At 39.1% G+C, this 25,630-nt stretch overlaps 1 protein-coding gene across 43 annotated transcripts in view; it reads left to right on the top strand.

The window, feature by feature from the left end:
- The window catches only part of LOC122809254 (titin-like), a 3,339,665-nt gene that overhangs the window by 2,474,221 nt on the left and 839,814 nt on the right, over positions 1-25,630 (top strand). For all 43 annotated transcript variants that reach the window (XM_044080625.1, XM_044080596.1, XM_044080621.1 and 40 more), the window contains one exon: positions 19,184-19,204. In XM_044080625.1, the coding sequence (XP_043936560.1) occupies positions 19,184-19,204 (21 nt within the window). The remainder of the gene's footprint in view (positions 1-19,183; positions 19,205-25,630) is intronic.

Genomic DNA, 25,630 nt, shown 5'->3' with positions numbered 1-25,630 from the left:
TTGCAGATTAGCCATGGCACTGTGGGACACAGCTTTGACCTTCCAGATAAATCTTCAAGGTCAATTCCTGCCAGGAAAACGGAGCGCTCTGGCAGACGATTTAAGCAGAAACCTTATGGATCCTCACGAGTGGAAACTAAATCCACAAGTATTCGGCATGATAACAGACAAATGGGGGAGCCCAGACATAGATCTATTCGCCTGTCTTCAAAATTATCAACTGAAAAGATTTTGCACAAGGACTTATCACAGACAAGCATGGAAAGTGGACGCCCTATCTTTCAGTTGGAAAAACCTGTCAATTTACGTCTTTCCTCCTCTGCCTCTTCTACCCAAGGTCCTCCTAAAAGTCAGACAAGAGAAGCCAAAGATGATATTAATTGCTCCGGACTGGCCCCGCCTATACTGGTACACAATCCTAAGGAACTTGTCTCAATACCCAGCTTGGATCTTGCCTCAAAGACCACAACTACTGTCCCAGCAAAACAATCAGATCCTGTACAATCAACTACAGACTCTGAACCTGGCAGCATGGCTCATCAGTTAATCATACCAACGACACCTCTCAGTAAAGTTGTGATGGATGTCATTTTGGAAGCCAGAAAGCCTAGTACTAGAAAATCTTATGCTGACAAATGGAAGAGATTTTGTGCTTGGAATCAAGCACAAGGAACTGATATAGCAGAGCCACTTATTCCTCAGATATTACAATACTTAACTGAGATGCTTGACAAAGGCCTATCTTTCTCATCAATCAAAATCCATGCCTCTGCCATTTCGGCTCATTACAATACAGAGCCACCAATCTTTTCTCTTCCCTTACTAAAGCAGTATCTTAGAGGAGCCAAAAACCTAAGGCCTCCTAGAAGATCACCATCACCATTACCTGCATGGGACCTCGATTATGTGTTGGAAAAGCTCACCCTGCTTCCATTTGAATCAGCCACTACCACTGATGTAAAGTTCGTATCATGGAAGACAGCCCTGCTTCTAGCAATTACTTCAGCAAGAAGGGTTTCAGAGCTACAGGCCCTCATTGCTGTAGAGCCTTTTATCATATTTTACCCAGACAGGGTGTCTCTGAGGACAAATCCTACTTTTATGCCTAAGGTGGTTTCCAGTGTGGCTTTTAACCAAACAATCCATCTGCCAACTTTTTATCCAAATCCGCAGAACAAAGGGGAGAGAATTCTGCATTCCTTGGATGTACACAGACGGCTAAGATTCTACTTGAGCAGGACAAAAGCTCTAAGAAAAACTGAGCAATTACTAGTGTTATATGCTGCAGGATCAGAAGGAAAGGCTATCTCAAAGCAGACAATTTCAAAGTGGATAATCCACTGCATCCGTTTCTGCTACTCACACCATAGTAAACATGGGCCAAAGGCATTAGGTCTCATTCCACCAGAGCTGCAGCTACTTCAGCAGCCTTTCTCAGAGGAGTACCAACCAAAGACATTCTAGAGGCTGCTATTTGGAGTTCTGGTCACACCTTTACAAAGCATTACCATTTGCTTCTCTACTCTAAGTTCAGGGCAGGCTTTGCCACTGCAGTGCTGCAGGACCTTATAGCCGCACCTAATGCTGTTTAGCTGCAGCCTCCCAACCATAGCTTTGGGATTCTACCCAAATGTAATGACTGTAAAAGTGAAACACGAAGAAAATAGTACAGTTGTGTACACTTACCATAAATGTAGATGTTTGAGTGTATTCACTGTTTCAGTCCAGGTTACCCTCCAGCCATCACCCTATCATATATATATATATATATATATATATATATATATATATATGCATATATACATATACATACATATATAATATTTTTTGGGGGGCACCTGACTGGTGTCGGCTGCATGTTTTATACCCCTGACGTCATGGAAGAGAAGACAGCAACCGACGCAGGACCCAAGACTTTGGAATTCAGGCTGACTGAAGCAACCTGCCAGCAGATTTACCCAAATGTAATGAATGCAACAGTGAATACACTCGAACATCTACATTTATGGTAAGTGTACACAACTGTACTTTCTCTGCACTGCCCTTTGGCTTATCAACTGCGCCCAGGGTCTTCACAAAACGCCTGGCTCCAGTAATTGCATTTTGCAGACAAAGAAATATTCAGATGTATTCATATCTGGACGATTGTCTAATTCAGGCAGAAAACAGGGACATTCTTCTAAAACATCTGGCGTTTGTAAAAAGGGTTCTAACTTGTCTAGGGTACAATATTAACGAAAATAAGTCAGAACTGGTACCCTCTCAAATGACATTACTGGGTGCAAGCTTGAATACAACTGCCCAGATGGCTTACCTTTTGCCAGAAAAGCGACTTCATTTGGTAACTTACTTCAAACCGGTGGCCACAAAAACCCTGCTATCTGCAAGACAAATTTTGCAAGCCTTGGGGTTCATGGCTTCCTGCATTCTTCTAATTCCATATGCAAGACTGCATATGAGGAAACTTCAGTGGTACTTAAAAAGTTTATGGTGTCAACACAGTCACAGCCTGGAAGCAATGATTCCTATCATACCTTGCCTGCAACTAGAGTTCCTATGGTGGGCAGAGGTCTGCCACCAAAACAAGGGAATGCCATTCACTCCACCCCCTGCCGCCAAACTCTTAACTACAGACGCATCAGGCTATGCTTGGGGGGCTCGTCTGGCAGGGAAGTGCATTCAGGGCAAATGGAGCCCAAATCAAATGCACCTTCATATCAATCAAAAAGAGATGCTAGCTGTACAGAATGCACTGACAGCCTTCAAGGACTACCTTTGTCCAGGACAATTAATGATAAAGACAGACAACACCACAGTTATGTAGTACATAAACAAGCAAGGGGGTACACACTCCTACCCCCTTTGCAGGCTAGCCATGGCACTGTGGAACACGGCCTTGACCTATCAAAATACAGCTACAAGCTCAGTTCCTGCCAGGAAAACTGAATACTCTGGCAGATGAACTAAGCAGAAATCTCATGGACCCACACAAATGAAAACTGGAGCCACGGACTTTCAACATGTTGACACGCAAATGGGGGAGTCCAGACATGGATCTTTTGCCTCACCCCAGAACTATCAGTTGGACAAATTCTGCACAAGAATTTATCATAAAATAGCCTGGAAAGTGGATGCTCTATCATTCAGCTGGAAAAACCTGTCAGTCTATGCCTTTCCCCCTCTGCCCTCCAAAGTTCTACTAAAAGTCAAACAGGACAAACCAAAAATGATTTTGATTGCCCCAGACTGGCCTCGCCAACACTGGTACCCACTCCTGCACAATGTGTCACACCTTCCACTGTGGCACCTGCCTCAGACACCTTACTTGCTGTCTCAGCAGAACTACCAAATTCTGCACACTCAGCTCCAAACTTTGAATCTTGCAGCATGGCTAATCACCTAATTTCACCCTTAGCATCCCTCAGCAAACCTGTGATAGATGTCATTTTGGAGACAAGAAGGCCTAGTACTAGAAAATCTTATGCTGACAAATAGAAAAGATTTTGTGCCTGGAATCAATCACAAGGGATTCCTCAGATTTTACAATACTTAACTGAGATGCTTCACAAGGGCCTGTCCTTTTCTTCCATAAAAATCCATGCCTCAGCAATTTCACCTCATTACACCACGGAGCCTCCCCTCTTCTCTCATCCTCTGCTAAAGCAGTATCTCAGAGGGGCCAAAAACTTAAGACCACCCAGGAGAGCTCCAACCCCTGACTGGGACCTCAACTTTGTTTTGGAAAAACTTACTCTTCCTCCTTTCGAGCCAGCTGCTAGTGTAGAATTAAAATTTCTCTTTTGTAAAACAGCTTTCCTTTAGTCACTTCAGCTAGAAGGATTACAGGCTGTTATGGCAGTGGAACCTTTCATTATTTTTCATGCGGACAGGGTGTCTCTCAGGACCAGTCCATCCTTCATGCCTAAGATGATATCCGGTGTGGCTCTTAATCAAACCATTCATTTGCCAACTTTCTTCCCAATCCACAGAACAAGGGGGGAGCGGATTCTACATTTATTGGATGTACACACACAGCTTAGATTTTACTTAAACAGGAGAAAATCTCTAAGAAGATCTGATCAACTACTGGTGGCATTTGCTGCAGGGGCAGAGGGAAAGGCTATTTCAAAGCAGACTATTTCCAAATGGATAAGCCATTGTATTCGTTTCTGCTATATGCACCATGGTAAAACTATCCCCCAGGGGATCAGATCTCATTCCACCAGGGCTGCATCTACTTCTACAGCCTTTCTCAGAGGTGTTCCTACCAGAGACGTTCTAGAAGCTACTACCTGGAGCTCAGTTCATACTTTCACCAAACATTACCATTTACCTCTTTTCTCTAAATTCAGTGCTGGCTTTGCCACTGCTGTCATGCAGGGCCTTATAGCTGGTCCTAATGCTGTATAATTCCATCCTCCCAACCATAGCTTTGTGAATATACCCAAATGCAATGACTGCAGCAGTGAAACACGAAGAACATGGCACAGTTGTGTACACTTACCATAAATGTAGATGTTCGAGTGTATTCATTGTTGCAGTCCTGGTTACACTCTCTCCAACCCCCAGTTTTTTCTCTTCTATACTTATACTTTCCTTTACTGTGCTTAAAAGCCTTTTTGGTGTATTTGCTTTAGTTTGGAGATATATATTTTTGTGTTTTTTTTTTAATTACTTAAATATTCGGCTCCCCATTTGGGGGGCACCTGACATCTGGGGCAAGAAAAACTGATGTAATGGCGTCGGCTGCATGTTTTATACCCCTGACGACCTGACGTTATGGAAGAACAGACAGCAACCGACGCAGGACCCAAGACTTTGTTAATCAGGCCGACTGAGGGCAACCTGCCTGCAGATTACCCCAAATGTAATGACTGCAACAGTGAATATACTTGAACATCTACATTTATGGTAAATATACACAACTGTACTTTCTTGATACCATTACTTGTTGCACTGAACAAGTGCCAAGACCACAGTAATCTCTTGTCTTTGACCTTCTCTGAAGTTGGAGCTACTTTGGCTTCTGCTCTTCTGTCACCATTAGTTCATCTGTCCAACAGTATTCATCCTACCCAGTGTTTAAGGCAGTAACCATTTGAAATGTCAGGACTTGCTAGAGCAAGTCTCAGAACACAGAGACTGAATGGTTGAAGGATCGGACTTGTATATACAAGTTTGAGATGCCATTTCTTGGAATATTCCCCATTCATTGAGGCATGGCAATTTCAGAATTGATATAAGTTTTGTTGAGGGGGGGAGTAAGAGTGCAGGAGGACTTGTCTCCTAAAAAAAGAAGTGCTTCAAAGAGAAGAGCGATTTTCAAGATTCATTCTTCAGCTTTGTTTTTGGTCTTTTTTTTTTTTTGTTTTCCAGCTTTTCGGCACTTGGCATTTTGCTTGCCTACATTTCAGTAGCGAGCCATTTAAGGCACTTCGTTTCCATCACCTCTAGCTTCCTCAGCTGCTTCTGCCTTCATAATACTGGTCGCACCACAATTTTGTGCACCTTGCTTTTCAGCTTCTTTAACATTCTTCTGTCACACTTTACCAAAGACACTCTTTGCCAGTTGGCTACAGGACCCTCTGATTCTAACTTTGACGTCCTCATTCTGACATGCCTTCTCCTCAGCCCACCCGTCCAAGATATTTGAAGCTGTTAAAAGCGTAGCTGGTTTAACCAGCTCCCTGTGCCGGTTACGTGCCCTGGCAGCCAACACCCTCAGCTCTTCCATTGAAGAGCGAAAACAAAAGAGACATTCCTTCTACTGGCCCACCAGTTCAGATGCACAGCATGCCCCCCACCCCAGCCATTCAAGTTTATTTTCTTTGTCCTGCCCCTGCCCCTCCTTTGGTACATTTTAATGAAAAAGAATATTTCTTTTTTAAAGCTGTAGCAAACTACAAACATAATTAATAGGTGCTATAAGATATACACGGCCTACATGGAGTGCTGGGCTCAGGTTTTATGTTTTTTTTTTATTATTATTATTATTATCTTTACACTTTAGAAAAACAGTTGCTACAGTTTAGACTACACAAGGAATGCTACAGCACTCATGTTTGACTGCCAATGCAATACTGGCTTTTAAAAGAATCATTGTGCATAACTTGCACAAATTCTGCCAGTGTTTCTGGGACTTCATACCATTACAGGACTATCCAAATCAGTTTTCTTGGGACATTGTAATATTCCTTTCTCCAAGTCTAGCCTCTTCTCAACTATCTGCCTCACTGTAAATATGGGATGCATCCTGATCTGATTCTGAAATGCTCCTCTCCCATCTTACATTTTGCTACTCTCTATATTCATTTATTAGTCTAGTCTCCCTCTCCATCATTTTCATGCAGTGTGACAGGAGTTTGATAAGTTTATACTGTCCTTAGATGTCGGTGTCCCCATTGTTCTTGTACACTGGCACTAGAATGCTTATTCTGTAGTCATCTGTGATGCACTTGTCTCCCCATACTGCTGTGAGTAATCTCAGGAACCATTTCTTCTCTGACTCACCCAGCATCTTGATCATATTTACCATGACCTCATCTGAGCCCACTGTTTTCCTTGACTTCAGTTTTCTAAGGGCTTTTCTTATTTATGCTAGGGTGAGGTCTTCTTCCTCTTTTATTGTAGGTTGTATAACAGCTTTCTATCATAATGGTTACTTTACACATATTGTCTTTGAATGCGAGTGTCTTTACAGGTTTAGACAAAAAAGAAAGATTACTGTAGTATATTATGAAATGCAGAATGCAAACGGGAACGGTGAAGGAGACGCACATAGAAAGAAATGAGCCTGGGAATTTGACAAAGATATTCAGCAGACTGTCAGTGGCCTAGGAAAACAGAAGTAATATTGATTATTAGAGGGGCTCCAATAGGGATAGAAGAAGAGCAGAAAAACAGTTGTGGTAGAAAAGGGCTTTTGGCAAGGAAGGAGAAGTATAATGATAGGTATTTACATTCCATCAAAAACTGCTATTATGAAGCTTAAGAACATTTAGGAAAAATAATTGGCTTTCAGCAGGGAATATTGCTTATAGGTGTGGACTGGAACTTGATTTGCAAAACTGAGGATGTATTAAGGGACATGTAAGGGAAAATACAACAAAAGTGGGTAGTTTTCTGCGGAAATTTATGAAAATATTTGGTTTCAAAGTTGTGGGGCGGCAACGGTGGTGCAGCGGTTAGCATTGCCACCTCACAGCAAGAGGTTCTCCGGTTCAATTCTCAGCTGGGGTGCCTTCTGTGCAGAGTCTGCATGTCCTCCCTGTGGTTGCGTGGGTTTCCTCCGGGTGCTCTAGTTTCCTCCCGCATCCCAAAGACATGCAGTAGGTGGATTGGACACTCTAAATTGGCCCTAGGTGTGAGTGTGCGTGTGTGCGTGCCTTCTGTGGAAGGTTGGGCGCCAGGCTGGCAACTCGACACCGTAAAACTCCATTGCCAATCATGAGCGGACAGATGATCTGCTGTGGCGACCCCTAACCAGGAAAAAGCCCAAAGAAGAAGAAGAAGATTTGGTTTCAAAGTTGTGAATTCAGTAATAGGGACTCGGACAGAATTTACATATTATTCCCCAAAGTACAGTAACTAGGCTGTATTGGATAGAAATTATATTTCACAGGAGCATGTGCATTTAATTGGATGCTTGACACACATCCAATAACTATTTCAGATTATGCGTCAATAAGAACTAAGAAAAATATGCAGGTTAAAAAGAGAGAGAATCGAGGAATGGGTAGTGGAAGTTATTTGAGAAGATATACTTTTCCTCAGAAGAGATGGGTACTGAGTGGAATAAAATGGAAATAAGTTGAAAACTAGGATAGTAATAAAGGAGAAAGAGATATGTTTAAGAAGTAATATTAATTATTTAGAGAGGTTGGCAAAGATTAAAGTATTGTAGAATAAGGATAATCTTATAGGACAAGTAGGTGAGCAACTTCAGAGTGCTAAAGAGAAAATAAGGGAATATTTGAAAAATATGCATGAGTTTAGAAAGATTGCTGTTAAGCATCTGTGTTTTTGGTAACAACTGCAGAGTGCAAAAACATTTAGCACAATGTCTTTGGCAGCAGAGAATAGAAAGGGGTGTCGCCAAACTTAGGGAGTGTATAATAAGAAAAATAACCAGAGATCCCATAGCAATATTAAAGATGTTTCTGAAATTTTATGAAAATTTGTATAAAGCAGAGGAATATGGAAACAAGAACGAGCACAAATGAAAATATTTATGAAAGACTTAATTATGCCAAGATTAGAGGAAGATGTGGTTTAACAACTAAAAGGTAAGATATGAAGAAATGAAATAAAAATAGTGTTGTATGATCAATGGTGATCCTGTGAAAGTTAAGAGGGAAGTAAGTGATAAAGATCTGGAAGATTTGTATTCCTTGATAGAATAAAAAAAGTTAATTAGGAGGATAGTTAGATAGGAGGCAAGAATTAAAGTGGGAGGGTTACTGTCCAATAAGTTATGTTTGATCAAAGGAACCAGGCATGGGTGTTCTGTTTCTTCTTTGTTGTTTGCTTTATATTTAGAGCTAATAGCAAAGATACTCAGAATTTTAGGGATAAAATTGGTATGGTACTCAAAGTTAGCTTCATCTGCACTTGATATTATTTTGTACTTGATACATCCAGAAAAGGACATTTTGGTGTTATAAAACATTTGCAAAGAGTCTCAAGTCTTCTCGGGATATAAAATTAATGAGGATTAAGCAAAGGCTATAGCCATAAAGTATGTATTGCCACATGAATTGGTTCAGCAATACAAATATTTGTGGGGGCACAATAAGATGAAGTATTTAGTAGTCTGGATTAAAAAGACTTTTGTTATGTCAGCTAAGGATGTATGGGAAGAGACTAAAAGTATAATACAAAAACTGAAAAACTGGAAGCTGCTATTTATGAATATGGAATAAGGCACAAGCAGTGAAAATGTTTTTTTATTTATTTATTTTATTTATTTTATTTTATTTTACATTTGTTGACCGGGCTAGTCTAGCTGGATATATGTCCATTTTCAGTAGAGGCCCGGGGAGAAAAGCTCCAAAACAGTATTAATTTAATTGAATAAAGATACAAAGCATCTACTTTAAGAAAAACATTATAAGACCAAATAATGTCAAAAAGCACTTTACCATAGATTTAATTTTAAGTTAGTAGATGAGAGGGGGAAAAATGGAAAGAGACGTAACAAATAATATAAAAAGTGAGAAAGAATAAAAATAAAATCATATTAGAGATGGTGCAAAGAGATTAAGAGCCTTAGATGTAACTATGGAAGAGCAGTTATAGCAGATTTAGAGTAGTGGGTTAGACACATATAGCAAAAAGAAAAGTATAGCTGATTATCTATCAAACAATTTATATACATAGATGCTCACAGGGCATGGCATATTACAAAACTCTGACAAGGCAAGTTATTATTAAGAAGTAGTTTGATTCTTTAGTCCCGTTAGTTTTATATACAGGTCAGGATATTTTTATCAACAAGAGAAACTGTGGGCAATAATTAATAAAGAGTTGGAGGAATTCTCTGGGAGGGAAAGAGAGGACAAAAGTTAAGCTGGATAAGTCAGTCCTCCTAAGAGATCAGTGTTTATGATTACCTGATTTGAAGGGATATTTTACAGCTATGCAGTTAAACCTCAAATACATAACATAAACAGAAGGTTACAGTTTAAAGTGGAACGGAAAGATGTTGAAATGGCAGAGTTCAGGAAATAAGGAGGGAGTAGGATTTTGGATGCGGATCCTTGAGGAGAATAGCAACAGCTACACAGAATATTGCATTCATAAAATTGTAGAAAGTGTTCTAGGAACAAGACAATATGGGAATGGAGGAAGGAAAGTTTGCCAATAGGGATGAGGGGTAATTAGTGGTGCAGAAAATAGGCAAGAAGGGGCTGAAATTTACTGGAGAAAACTGAAAAAAGAAACAAGGTATTGAGAGCAAATAACTAGTGAGAGAAAGGGGGGGATGATGCCAAGCAGAAGTTTGCACCGCATGTTAGAGGTAGCATTCCATACCAAGGATTGATGTTAGAGTATAGGCAAACAGAAAGGAGTAAGTGAAAGACCTAGTCAGGTAGAGTTTTTAGTTGAATTTAGAGCAGAAGCTGCTGCGAAAAGGGGATAATTAATAGGGCATATAAAATGGTGCAAGGTAACTATAAGAATCAATCAAGGATGGTAGAAAAGATTGGGAAGAAGGACAGTATAAGCAGTTTTTAATGGAGTAGCAGGAGGATTTATGTATGGCTCCCAAATATGCAACAAAGTCCAGAAGGCTTAGGATTTTTGTTTGGAAGTATTCACATAAGTATTTTTATACCCCAAGCAGACTTCAATTTTTTTCCCTTTGATAGATAGCAAATTTAGGAAGTGTGATGAGGGAAGGAGGAGGTAACTGAGAATGTTTTTGGGAGTGTAATGAACTGGCAGATTTTAAACCTTCTGTATAAAATACTTTGTCAGAAGTCTTGGTGAAGCAAACGTCTGTAACTAAGGAAATTATTCTTTTGAGCTGAAACATAGGATCTAAATTGCTTTAGACATAGTAAGGCCTTATTAAATTTAATTCTGTTGGCTGCCAAAAATGCAATTACTACAAAATGGAATTCAAAATCTACCAACTGTACTTGAAGTATTGAATATTGTAAAAGATATAAAATGACTGGGAATGGGGGCTTTAGAATAGGGAAGGAACAAATGGAATTTATGGGAACAGTACATGCAAAATAATGCCCAGGAAGATGAATGGAGGTATGCATCCACTTCTTTAACACTTGTGCGTACTTTCAAACATACACATACACACCATCATACCTCTGACCTGTCACTGAGATTACCGGCAGTTATTTTCCCCTTGTAAATTACCTATGATTACAGTCAGTCAGTAATCTGTCAATTTCATTCTCCTTAGTGTTTAAAAACTGCATTGTGGCTCAGGGCAGTAGTTAAAAGTTCCCCCTGCTGTTGTCTATTTTTCTTCCCAGTTTTGTCTGAAAGTCTTGAGCACAGCCCTTTAGTGCCATGACAGCCCCTGCAGGTGGACACATCCCCATTCCTCTCAGCTGTCCCTGATCTTACGGAAAGTTCCTGTTTTTTGCCTCTTATGTCTGCCCTGTCCCTTGTAACTCACGGACCATTGCAGTAAGACAGTAATGCCAGACATTAGAGTTTCATACAATCTATTCAGAAAATACATCACGATGCAAGACCTGTCCCTTTATTAAGTAAGTGCTCTATTTGCACAGAGGATTAAAGCTGTTAATTGTTAGTGAGCTCCTTCTCATGCCATACGTATAGGGTTTGAGTAATTTTGCATCATTTTAAAATGTGTTTTTGTTAACATTACAAGTGACTTAGGGAATATTTAGTGTCGCTGCTCCCCCCCCCCCATTTATTCAAAAGCCACAGTTTTTAACTTTGTAAGTACCTAAGGGTAGTATTAAAGAATGTCCCTGGTAGCTGGTGTCCCTCCCCATACTACTAATGTCTTTTGTGAAAAAAAACTATTCAGTTAACTTTTTAAGTGACTTTGAGTATTATTAATGACTGTCACTGGCATCTAGTGTCCCACCCCATAGTACACATTTCCGTTAATATTTATAAAGTGTCCCTAGTGTCTAGCACCCCCCCCCCCCCATATTATAGACTTCCATAAGTGTTGTTAAAGTATCCCTGGTGTCTAGTGCCCTTCCATATTATGGACTTCCATTAATATTGTTAAAATGTTCATGGTGTCTAGTGAGCCCCTAGTATTACTGGCTTTGCTCATTAGTCTAGGGGAGTTCAGAGGCATGCTAATCACCCCCCCCCCACACACACACACACAAATACAAGCACACTCGCACTCTCTGCATAGATATGACACACGCAGACACACCCCTCAAATGGTTGCACTCATAGAGACACACACACTCCCAGTCATACCAGTACAAACATACATACAGTGTGCCACACACATGTATACACAAACACACACACACACACATACACACACCCTCCTTCCACTGGAGCCTTTCCACAGATGCATACCTACTATTACTTTTATATGGTCTTCCCATTGACTGGAATGGAGGAGCACAGCTTTTTGGCTTTGTTCATAGACATTGCTCACTATTGTAATTTATGCATGTGAACAATTTCAGGAGCGTGCACAACGCTAATTAGTGAAGAGTGTTCCCCTTGGAATGATAACAGACTAGCATTGAGTATCACAATGGAGAAAGCCCACTGCAGTGATTCTACAGACTATAGAATCCGTGAAGAGGACCTGTTTTGAGTCAGACAGGGCTATTGCCAGTGGGAAAATGACCAGCTTAGGGCTTAGCATTGGCAGTAACCCCTTCTGAATCCTAGCCATGGCAGCAGTACATTCCTCTCCATTCAGGGACACTTGTGCATAGCTCACATGCCATCAATTGCTACCTGGTACTAGTCGATATAGCAGTGTAATACTTGGGAACCTGTTACATAGGCTGTCATGAGTAAAAGACAAAGTATGTCCAGGATTGGATGGTGGCTACTTAAACTAGTAATGTTGTTATAGTCTTTATCATATTTGTTTAAATGTAATGCAGATCTTGCCATGCTGTTCAGTACATCCCTGAAAAGATCGATACATATTGATGCCATGAGACAAATATCAGAGTGTTCATGTAGTGATCTGGGTTTATGCTTGTTTGCTTGGTGAACGGAACTTCCCTGGCTGAGTTCAAATGTCAGATGAAGCATATGGGCAGGGAGTTTCCTCCCTATTATGAATTTTTGCCTGTGTTTATAGACACAGGTATTTGGGCACCTGTCAGCAGCTTATTCTGTTGACAATACATATTATGGGTGGGGTTGTTACAGTCCATACTCCACGGTGAGGGGTGTTCCCATTCACATTTGACTATTACCTGTATTCAGTCATACGGGGATTATTATTTTGGACATGAAGTGACTACAGGTATGCAGTTCAAATCTGTGCAAAACCTACATGATGAGGGGACAAACGGGGACAAAAGTGGGGGAATGGCAGAATGGTTAAGGTGTTTACCTTGCAGACACAAGGTGCAGGGTTTGATTCTCACATGGGGTACTTGGCTAGGCTTAAAATGGTCCACAAGGGCAAATAGCCTAGTACTAATCTATGAATCTTATCTGGTTTGGTAATCTGCCTCAGAATCTTCACTGTAATTTGATTGTATGTATGTATCTATGTATTTATTTATTTTATCTGCAATCTGATATCTGGGTAAATGGGCTTGTCAGATGACCTTTTTCTTCCATGATCTGTACCAATTTACAGCTTTGTAAATCAGTAAACTTTCAGATAGATTTTAGAACAGACTTTCACAGTAAGATAATTTGCATCAGTAAACATTCAAGAGATAATCAGAACAGTTTCAATGTGTAAATAAATACATTCATTAAGTAGTGTGCATTTATCTTTACATGATGTAACATTTTACATGTGCATTCTTTAGATGGTTGCATAGGTATTTATGTGGTATAGTATTGTTCATTGGGAATAAGAATGATTGGTAGAGTCATAGGTGACCTTTGTAGAAACTAGATTACTAGCCTGCCTTGAAAGCATTTGCACTTGGTTTCATTAATGACATGCTCTTTTAGTTTGTTCTTAAAATTTTCCAGAGTACTTTGCTCTCTCACTTCACTAGGTAGGTGATTTTAGAGGGAGGGTTCAAGGTTGGAGAAGGCTTTTTCTTCCATTGTGATTTTGAACCCTGGTCTGTTGAAGAAATACTTACTGCAGCCGCTCACTCCCATCCTCCTAGTCCAGCCCTTTCAGCATGCTTGCTGCTAATTGAACATGGTTCATGTGGGTCACAATTATCTCTCTGCACTTCATGACCAGGGATAAAGAGTTGCATTTTTTTTTGTATTTTACTGTTCTTAGTTGCTTTGAATTTTGCCTTGTGTAACTTACCTTCTTATCAGACAGCATTTTCTTAACTCATGAAGTCCTCCAACTATGAGGTTGGAGTTCCATGAAGATCATTTTCTAACACCAGTGGTAGTGCAAAAATTCCTTCTTTTCCCCTAAGCTAGGCCATTAAGTTGCTTGTGGGACTCCTTAATGAGATGGGTAATTCACTTAATTTTCCTTTCTTTCTCACAGAATCCAAGGGGAGCTTTGTTGTGAAGAATATGGTACTCTGAACAAGTGCTAATCCTTTCAGGTGCTGGCAGATGGAGGGTTGGGTTGTAGGTCTTTTGAGTGACATTCTGCAAGACTGTGCCAGCTGATATTTGGAGGATTTGATGAATAAAGGATTTGAGATTTGAAAGATTGTTGAGCATCTGGTGCTGTAGCAGGTACTTACTACTGCATCCATGCTATCAAACATGCTAAACATGCTTCTTACAATTAAGTTTTTTTATTTTGTAAAATATGATCAGTACAGTATTCATTACGTGTGTCTTAAGACATTACTAACATATGTGCTCTGAATGAGATTAGAAGCCATGTTGCTCAGGAGTATCAGTTTCTAATACATTGCAATTTGTTGGTGCATGACTTTGTTGCACACTTTGGCTGATATTCATAGCCAAGCACCTCACAGTGCTAAATGTTAAGTATCCCGTAACTCAACATGACCCTCAACTGCTTAGTTATGAATCACGGCTTGCATATTGCAGGTAGTGTGCTGAAAGGGTTAAATAATAAATCAATGGAACCACATTACGGAGACAGCGTTGTTCAGGCTAAGTGGAGAAGTCTGGCTGTCAAACTGCATGTGATTGAGTAGTCGTCATCACAGGAAGCATGCCTGACCATGCTTGAGGCTGTGCTTCATCGTTGCCACATGTGCAGAGGCAGACATGCCAAGGAGGACTAGCAAATTGCTACACTGTTTGTCATATGTGGAAACAGACAGATAGGAAAGTTAGTAAAACTAATTATGGCCTATAATAAATCTAAAGAGCTGCAAAAATCTGAAAGTTACCAAAAGGAAGATGAAGGTGGAACACAAGTTAAACTTAGCATCTGAAGCCATTGATAATTATAAATCCTTCTTTAACTGCATCAAATGGATTACAAGTACCACACATCAGTGCTTTGAATTAATTCACAATGGTTACCCACTCTGATCCAAAGATACTACTGATATACTTTTGGGTAAATTTAGTGCCTACTTACATCAGAAACAGTCAGTGAAGTTCTACAAATTTCCTAAGTCCTTTCCTGTTCTAATATTATTATGTAAAATGTCTTAACTGTATAGTGACCTTTTTTGCTTCAGAGTTATACAGATAAAACTTAGCACATAGTTGTTCAACTTTTTGCATTCCGTGATGAGGATTATGTCAGTGCGGAGGAGTTTTGCTTCAGAGCTTAGACAGAATTACCACTGAAACAATACACTGTAAAGAGTAACACTGAATTGATATTTTAGTCTACAAAAGACATTTTATAGTAACAGATAATATCTATTTTTGCTGTAGTGTTTGCTGCATGAATTTAAATACATGTAGCAGCCAGTGGGGGAGAGTCAACCATATTTCTGGACAGGTGTGGGAATCTGCCAGAGCTTTGCTTTTTAAGTTTTAAAACAGTGTGCCTTTATATATCATTTTGGGTTATGTCTAAGACTATAAGTAGAACACTACAGGAGGAGGGATTATATTTAAGATTAGTAGTAGTAAAGTATGTAGTTGTAGTCCAGGTAGAGGGAGTTAAGACTATTTACATACTTAAAATGGTAATACCTTGCTCTTTGTCCTGGAAGCAGGAACATTTGTATGTGTCTGTAAAATGTTTCATCAGTTTTTTTCCTGAAAGTTGTGTTCTGTAATTTTATTGAGCTCTATGGGGAGGTAGTTCCAATTAGAGGGTACAGCTTTACTAAACCATTTTCAGCAGCAGTGAGCCCAAAAAAGGGGATCTTATTAGAGTCGTAACGTTACTCTCAAGACTCCTAATAGAATAGGGGGACTTTATTTGTAACCTTTTTCCAAGAAGGGAGTAGAATTTGCTTTTCAGTATTTTGATGGTAAGAGTTGATAGCAGCTGTTACTGGTAGACTTCTGGCTTTTTGCAGGGTAAAGTAGTGGTGTTCCAGCTGGGGAGAGATATTGATAAATCTAGAATTTGTAGATTGATTCTTGTTGGAATTGTAAACTGATTCTTGTTGGAATTGTAAACTTAGTATATGGAGACAGTTAACAGAGCATACCGACTCTGTAAATAGACATTCTTACCTAGGATTTGTCTAGCTTCCTTTATTAGGTGTTTGGAGATGGAGTCAGCAGTTTTCAGATGAGTCAAGACATTTGAAACAACTAAGTTGGTATGAGTTTTGAATGATGGAGTTAGCTCCATAGTTAGTCCTGGCTATTTGTATTTGTCCACTGCTGTTATGGGTACCATCTTGGGTTTGAGAATCATTAATGGGAAGGTTTTTAGTAGTTTTGTGGTGTACCAGATAACATGGCCACATTTAGAGTATTGCAGAAAGCTGAGAAATCCTTGTACAGCTCTGTTTGGGCAGCTGCAGAAGTAAAACCACTTCTGTATGCAGGATGATGTCATCTTCATAAAGTGTGATGTTAGTTGGTAGAATGCAGGTAGTAATGTTATTAATAAATAGAGAAAACATAATGGGGCCTTGTATAGAGCCTTGAGGGACTCCTGCAGAAACTTTGCATGTGCTAGTGTATAGATTTCCCTTGTGTATTATAAATGGTTTGTTAGGTAGGTAGCTTTGAAACCAGTGACTGTGTTGTCACTAAGTACAGTGGTATTAATGTATATTAGTGTTGAGTGGTTAAAACTTTTAAAGGTCCTGTAAAGGTTTGTTAATAGAGCTCAAGTAGCCTTTTTCCACTGAGGAGAAAATTTATTCTGACACTTTTGGGTGTGGCATTTGGTGCATTGTGTTCAGCATGGGAGCCATGTTGAACCTCAGTTAGCAGCCCATATTTATTAAGATGTTCATATAGTTGCTCATACATGAATCTTTCAGAGATTTTGATGGCAAGACAAAGAATGGATATAGTATACAGATGAAAAGCACACTGCCACGACTGGGATTCCCTCACAACTCCTTTATTGAAACAGTCTTACACACTTAAAAAAGATTGAGCGCTTTCCTCCCTATACCCAGGGATTTCATCAGAATCTGTGTCTATTAACAATTTCTCCCCTTAAATACTCTACAATAATGATGACATCAGTTATTACCCAAATAATTAATAAAAAAAGAGATGTTTAAAGTGCAACACACATCAATTAACATTGTTCTGTTGTGAACCCATAATACATTGTTTTCAAACCCATTCACATCTTAGAAGCTTTGTGTAAGACACAAACTTTATAAAAAACTTTATATAAAACTTTATGAAAAAACTATATAAAATACTTTATAAAATACTTATTGTTAAAATACTCTTTTCCATCCCTATATGTTAAGTATACTTCCACTTATAAATCATTTCATAGCCTCCATTTTTTTTATTCAATAGAGGATTTATTGTTATAATTTCATTTAACCCTGGGGTTTGACTTGCTTGTAACTTAATTTGCCATCTTGTTTCTCTTTCTTCTATATGGCTTCTGTAGTCTCCTCCCCTTGGGTTTTGTAGCACTCTTTCTGATATGCCAAACCTAAATTCTGTGCACTTCAGGCAAACAATCGAATGCCTGTATAGGGCATTATTAACATTTTTAGTGGATATTTGGTATGTGTGTTCGTATATCTTGTCCCTTAATCTTCTCTGAGTTTTACCTACATAAAAACTGGGACAAGATTTACACATAGCCAAATAAATCACTCCTGTAGTCTGACAATTTCCTTTTTCAAATCTAACTACAGTTTTTAGAAAGTTGTTAATTGTTACATTCTCTTCTGTGTATATGTACTTGCATTGAGAACAATTCCCACGTTTTGTGGTACCAAACCTATTTCTATTCTTTGTTACCATTTCAAAGGACTTTTTTAAGTTAGGACCTACCTTATATTTATATAAAGAATGGATATCGGCTAGAAATCCAGAGATAAGGAAGCTGAAAGTTCTGGAATTATAATTACATGTGAGTGTATGCATTGACTTGGGAGGATTCTACTTGTGGTGATGGATAGGTTGAAAATGTGCACCTGCCGAGTAGAAGATCTTGTAGAAATTCAACCCACATGAAACTTTGGTATAGGTTGGATGTGTGCTAGATATGAAAATCATGGGAACTGCCTGGGTGGTGGGAGAAAACATTATAGATGATACCATGGGTATTGCAAGCCATCTGGCAGTTGAGGGAGTAGAAGCCCTTTTTGTTAATGTATTTTGCTTCTTCTGGGCCTGGTGAAGTCTTAGTGACAGTTTGTGTGTGTGTGTGTAATCGATTGGTTCCCAGGACCTTTGAAAAAATTCGCAGCATTGTAGAATGCTAACATAACTGAAGATTATGTCCTCTGCAGTCCTTAGGGACCATATATACTCCTCCACATTTTACAACAGTGTTGAATAAGTGGTGTAGGATATGCAAGTCTGATATCTGTAAAATTTCTAGTGTGTCCAATGCAGGTCATTGAATTATCCCTGTAGCTAGGATAGTTAAAGCTGCATGTACCTTGGTATCCACTGTGATGGGCTGTTGAAGCACCCTCCTCGACAGCTAGATTCCACTTACATATGTAGCACAGTTCATCATACTTAAGTGTGGTATCCCTTTCTGTATGAAAGTGGCCCATGACCATGAGCTGCTGCTCAACCAAGTGTTGGTAGGTTAGGGACTGATGGTAGCTTCTGCATTGGAGCTGAGGTCTGCTGCATACCACCACACTGTGGACACTGGCCCTGAATGTAGCTACTAAGATGTAATGCTTCTTCTGTGTTAATAATAGGTTGTCAGCTCAGTTGCTTTAGATGTTTTTAAGTTATTTTGCCATGTTTGATGGCATGATTTGCATATTTGCTATCCCTCATTTCCATGTCGTTATTCAGTTGTTTAGATTCACTGTCTACAGTGCTGTTTTTTCTCTATTGCGACCGTAGTACATTGGTTTCTATTTCATCACTTTTCTGCATATCACTGCTCTTCATGCTACCTTGCATAATGCAGTGGACTATGAGTACATGAATTTGTCTGTTTCTTGATTCTAAATGTTAGTTTAAAAAATGTGTAAAACCAAAGTCATAACCTTGTATTTCTGTTAATATTTTTCAGATACTATTCTGCTAAAGCCTGGTGAGTACATTGTTTCATATTTATATTTAAACTCGCGACTGCATGTGCAAAATGGTAAAAAGAGTGTTGATGCTGATAAAATGTTAGAATTGTTTTCCATGTCCTCTTTTATTTGCTTGTTTACATATAATATAGCTGCAGAGTCCCACTGCTGTACATAGGATTCATCATTTAGACCATCGGCAAGGAATTAACTATGTATGGCCTTAACATTTTCTTGCTGTTGCGGTGGTGCAGCAGTAGCATTGTCGCCTCACAGCAAGAGGTTCTCCCGTTCGATTCTTGGCTGGAGCGCCTTCTGTGTGGAGTCTGCATGTCCTCCCCGCAGTTGAGTTGCGCTCGAAAGACATGCATAAATGGGCGTGCCTTCGTTGAAGGTTGGGCGTCGAGCTGGCACCTCGGCACTGTAAAGATCTACTGCCAATCACTAGCGGACCAGAGTTCCACTGTGGCAACCCCTAACCGGGAAAAGCCGAAAGAAGAAGAAGAGGTTTGCATGGTAATTTGTTTGTCGTATAAGGTATAGTTGGGAACTAACACCACATTTTGTGTCACTTGAAGAAATTTGTAACTGGTGAATAAAATTTTCCTTCATTTACATTGGGAAAAGAAACTATCAGCTAGAAAAACACATTTTTAGAGAGAAGGGTTAGTGACATATAAGTAGGCATGTTGATGTGCCTTCTGGAAAAAAAATTTCCAAGTGTGGCTGTAGAAGCATGCCTGGTTTAAGTAGCACCCTGGGCTGGTACTCTGAGCCGGAGCCCCATACACTCAGAGGGTGCCAAAAAAAAGGCACTTCACTGTAATAAACTGATCACTACATCTACATCTTCCCACCAGCTCTTCCATTCAAAAGGCAAAAAAAAAAAGCTGTTCTTCTACTGGCACACCAACCATGTGACCAGATTCAGGACAAACACACACCCTCTCCATCCTGCCCCAGCTGTTCAATTCCCATTTCTGTGCCCTGCCTTCAACTCTCTTTCAACTTATTTTATTAAAAGAAGTATTATTTTAAACTGTAGCAAACTGCTTGCGACAAATGTAGCAAACAGTTGCTACAGTTTATAGCATGCCTGCACAGAGTGCTACAGCGCTAAGGCTTTCATTATCATTAAAAAAAAAAAAAAAATTAAACTGTAGCAAATTGTTTACCACAGTTTAGACCACAGAGAGAGAGTTACAGCACTCGGGTGTCACTGCAAATGCAATACTAGCTTTTAAAAAAGGGTTCTATATTATATTCTCGAATGTTGACAATGTCGAATCTGACAATGTTGACATGAGAATATCGAATGCTCAAAATCTCGAGTGTTTAAAAAAACAAAACCAAAAAAGAAAAAAGTACCCCCCTGCACCCCACACCCCCCCTGCTACTTAAATATACCAACTCCGAGACCGCACTACACTGCAGTAAACGGAAATCTCCCCTTATGGAGATTTCCGTTTACATGCTCGAGATTCTGAGCATTCGATATTCTCGTGTCGACAGTGTCAGATTCGACATTGTCGACATTCGAGAATATAATATAGACCCTTTAAAAACTGGTCTTGCATTAAAGAGAGATTGGGAATGGCTGATTCTGTTCCCCAATAGCTTGTGCCAAGGGCAGTTGCCCCTCTTGCCCCGTCCTAGCTGTGCTACTGTATGGTTGTTTTACTTTAAGAACCCTCTGGTTTCCAGGCTGCCAACCAGGTTAAAACCCTGAACTAAAATGTAAAAACCCAAGTGAGTGTGATAAGGATATGTGAATTAACATCACCACATCTCTTTTAGGTTGTGTGTCAGCCTCATTTCACATCAGCAGGTATGCCTGCTCTGGAATCCTGCCTTCTGGTCCTTCAGCCGTCCCTAACATAGAGCAGTCCATTATGATCCTGCTTATTCTGCATCTCTTTGTGATTTGTGGCCTGTCTCCAAGCTGCACTGAATCTGTAGCAGTTGCTGAATATATAATAGTAGAGACAGGTTTTCATCATTTCTCACTGATGATCTAGAAATTCCATTAGTTCCAGTGATAGTCTACATAGACAGGCATGTCAGGAAACTTAGCCACTGCTTTACGGTCTTCATGTGTTATTTGTTGGTACTTTGGTGCTAGGCAGCATCATTAGGCCTCCCATTATTTGTATCCTGACTGCCAGACCATGCCCGGGATTGTACTTTTCTCCACTGTTGCAGGCTGCCACAAAATTTGATACTGGAAATAAGACTGCAAGCATTTATTTTATTAGTAGTAGTATTATAATTATTATTATTATTAGAATGCTTTTTATTGAAATTGGCTTTCTACCTCTGTCCATCTGTGCTTCTGTCATGGTCTCACGAGACAGTGGAAGAAACGCCGAACGGCTGTCTAGCGAAGCCAGTTTCTGTAAAAAGCATTCTAATAATGACAGAGGGGGCAGTATTTTAGTCTTTAAGTAAAATATTGTCCCTCTTGTCATTAGCGAAACTCACACACACACACACACACACACACACACACACACACACACACTCTCTCTCTCTTTCTTGCATCTCCCTATATCATTTCTCGCTTATCACACATACACACATGCACACACACTCACATCTCCCTGCATCATTTCCTGCACACACACAAACATGCATCTCCCTACATCATTTCTTGCTGATCACACACACACACACACACACACACACACACACACACACACACACACTGCCCAGCACTATGAGGAATGTGCGAAAAGGGACCACTCACTCTTTTACTGCACTGTGTGGTAATTTGTAAGCAGAGTTTGTGAGAAATAATTGCAACTGCATTTTAATTGTGACTGCATTTTGGATAACTTTGTCAAATTGATAAAGGACTACTGTTTATATATTAAATTATATAATTGGCAAGTGTGTGTTTATATAGTTGTTCTAATGCTGTTTATGTCCTTAAAGTCTTAAAGACAGGCTATCCTAACCATTTAAACTAGACCTTTAGTGTTTTTTAGCTGGTACTCTATTACATGCAAACAAAAATTGTGTGTGTGTGTTGCATGCATGACAAATGTATGTTGGTACAAACAAGCACATGTACGATTTATTTATATTTTTGTAAAGAACCTATTATTGATAAACACAATTGGAGTTTCGGTTTATTTAGTAGAAATTCCATGCACAGAAAAGGCTTCGGTAAACGGAACTGACAATGTGTCAGCTACCTGCAAGTCTTTACACCCAAGTGTCCTTGGAGTCGATTTAAGTAATAAAAAAAAATGTGCAATGCCAGTCAGACTTTGCACAAACTGGGGTACTTCTGTCTCACTAATCACACACACTGTCATATCTCTCTACATCATTTATCGCTAATCACATGCACACACATGCACTCATGCACACACTGCCCAGCGCTATGAAGAATCCACGAAAACAGGACCGCTCACTGCATCTTTTACTGCACTATGTGGTAATTCGTAAACAGAGTCTGTAAAAATAATTGTAACTGCATTTTGGATAACTTTGCCAAATTGATAAAGGACTACTGTTTATATATTAAATGATATAATTGACAAGTGTGTACTTCTGCAGTTAATCTAATGCTCTTTACAGCCTTAAAGTCTTAAATTCAGGCTACCCTAACTGTTTAAACCGGACCTTTAATGTTTTTTGGCTGATGCTCCTTTTTCAAACAAAAATTGTGTGTTTGTGTGTGCTGCACACGTGACAAATGTATGTTGTTACAAACCAGCAGATGTAAGATTTATTTATATTTTTGTAAAGGACCTATCGGCAATAAACACAAGTGGAGATTCAGCTTATTTAGCAGAATTTCCAAACACAGAAAAGCTTTCGGGAATTGGAACTGACAATAACGTGTTGTCAGCTTTCTCCAAGTCTTTCCACCGAATGTCCTTGGAGTCGATTTAAGTAATAAAAAAAATGTGCAATGCCAGACAGACTTTGCACAAAATGGGCTACCTCATCTGGTCAGATTTAGAAAGGACGCTTCAAACTGTTTCTCAAACTTACGTTTCAAACTCTGTAGGAATTTGGCACTGCTTCTGCTTTGGTCTGAGACAAAGGACAGTATTTACAACTGGTATAGTGCCCCTGTTGTGTACAGCAGGGAAGCACCGAACTCCACAGTGAACAGGTCCACAAACAAGTCCTGTTCAAGTAACACTCATTCTTGTGGCTTAGATAGATTCTGCAGATGGCACATTTCTCTCATCATAGGTCATTATCTGTACTATATATTCCTGATGTTTCTTCAGGACCTCTAACCCATTTCTGAATTTTCCAGTTATCTTTGTTGTAAACTTTTTTCCTTTTTTGAAGCAAGTTGTAATTATATGCACAGAATAACAGAGACTGAGGTTTCTTTAATAATTACAGAGGGAAAATATTTTAGTTTTTAATTAAATTGTTGTCCTTCTGTCATTACTAAGACAACACACAAGACACACACACACACCAGATCCATTCAGAGTAACATAGAGATGTATACAGGTGCACGCCTGCACACACACACACACACACACACACACACACACACACACACACACACACACACACACACACACACACACACACACTACATTGGTCCACAGGCTATCTAGGTCAAAGGAATATCTAAGATGGATGTGTCCAGCAGTGAAATATTTTCTTTCTGTATTTTGTACCACTCACAAGCTGTCTGTTCAGTAAAAGTCCAGTTCATCAACACCATCAAAGTAAGGGCAGTTATTAAAGGAATATATTGTAATTTTGTGTAGCCGTTACTTTCACAATTGTTTACTGATGAGAGATTGAATTTAGTGAAGGGCTTTGTCGCATTTGGACTTGGCTGTAAATCATTCTTTTAGGTATGTAAATTGGTAAACTGCATTGTTGTATGTGTACTAAGATTGTTATTAAAATATTGTCCCTCTGTCATTAGCAAGACAGCAGGAAAAAAAACGAACTTTGCTGGCTTTGTGGCCCTGTCAAGCTTATCGCGAATGACAGGGACAGTATTTTACTTAGACTAAAAAGTGAAAAATTTAAATATAAAAAAGTTTTTTTAATAAAGAATGCTTTTTATTCATTCGCTCTAAAAAGTAAAAAGCAAGAAGACTGAAACCTTTGCAAAAGAAACACAGACAGGCTGATTTCAGAAAAGCATTTGAAGTTGGTTTTGCTGATTGTGGTAATGAGGTACCAGAAGTAGTAGCAGTAATCAGCAAAACCAACCTTGAATGCTTCTCTGAAATCACCTTTTGTGCATTTCTTTTGCAAAGATTTCAGTCTTCTTGCTTGTTTTTTTTTTTTTTTTTTTTTTTTTTTTTTACTTTTTAGAGCAACAGAATAAAAAGTACTCTCTATTAAAAAAATCTTTATTTTTATATTTTTATTTATTTTCATATGTTGACTGCAGTTATCTGACAGGGCAAAACCCCTTTTTAGCAGACGTACAGGGAGAAAGATCCATGTTTACATATGAAAACATAAAGCAATAAAACATAGAATATGATTGCACTTTTTAACTACTCAAAGTTTGAGAAGTGCAAAAAGTCTCCAGAAACATTTATGGGCATGAACAGAAGAAACAAAACAAATAACATATATGTGATGTAAATAAATATAGGGGCAGAAATTCACATGTTGGCTATATATAGTTAGAGTGATGAGTGTGTATGATTATTTTCAAGAAAGATTGATAGGTTTTATGGCTGGAGGTGGAATGATAATCCAGGTGCAGAGTAGGAGCATAACCTAGAGTTGGACATGTATTATTTGAGTCTGGCTTTAAAGGATTTTCATTTTTTAAATGTCATAGCTAATTCAGTATGCTGTTTTGATGTTGAGTGAGTCTGCCATTGAGTCTCCATCTGTGTTTTTAGATTGTTGAAATTGAGACATTTATTTCCTGAGTGCAGTTCCCTTGCAGATGAGTAATGCTGAAGAATGTAATTTAAAGGAGGACAGTTTTTAGATTTATAAATTAAGTTGTGTGCAGTAATGAGTTATGTGTAGGAGAGAGATTGTGGAAGCTCAGTCCATTGTAATAGTTTAAGGGCATCCCAGTGATGTGTTCTGGATGGAAGGTTAGGTGCGAATTTAACTATCATGTTATAGCATTCATCCAGTTTCTTTATATATGTAGAGTACAGGTTAGTAAGAATAGGAGCTGCATATAGAAGTGATGGAAGAAGATAGGATGAAGCTATGGTCCTAGCAGATTCTGAGAGGTATGGACTAGCTCGATAAAGTACACCAAGTACTGGGTGTATTTTTTTTAATGGCTTGAAGAATATGATGTTCATAATTTAGCTTTTCTTCTGTAGTAACACCCAGTAATTGTACTGGCTGTATTTTTTTAATGGCTTAAAAAATATGATGCTCATATTTTAGCTTTTCTTTTGTAGTAATACCCAGTAATTTTATGATACTATTTATATTGTAGTGTTGCCTTTTGATGTAATGCT

The sequence above is a fragment of the Protopterus annectens genome, chromosome 8.part0, assembly GCF_019279795.1.
Source record: "Protopterus annectens isolate FY-2018-M chromosome 8.part0, PAN1.0, whole genome shotgun sequence".
NCBI classification, from domain to species: Eukaryota; Metazoa; Chordata; order Ceratodontiformes; family Protopteridae; genus Protopterus; species Protopterus annectens.
The sequence above is the reverse complement of the archived record's forward strand: the minus strand, read 5'-3'. Positions and strand labels throughout refer to the sequence as shown.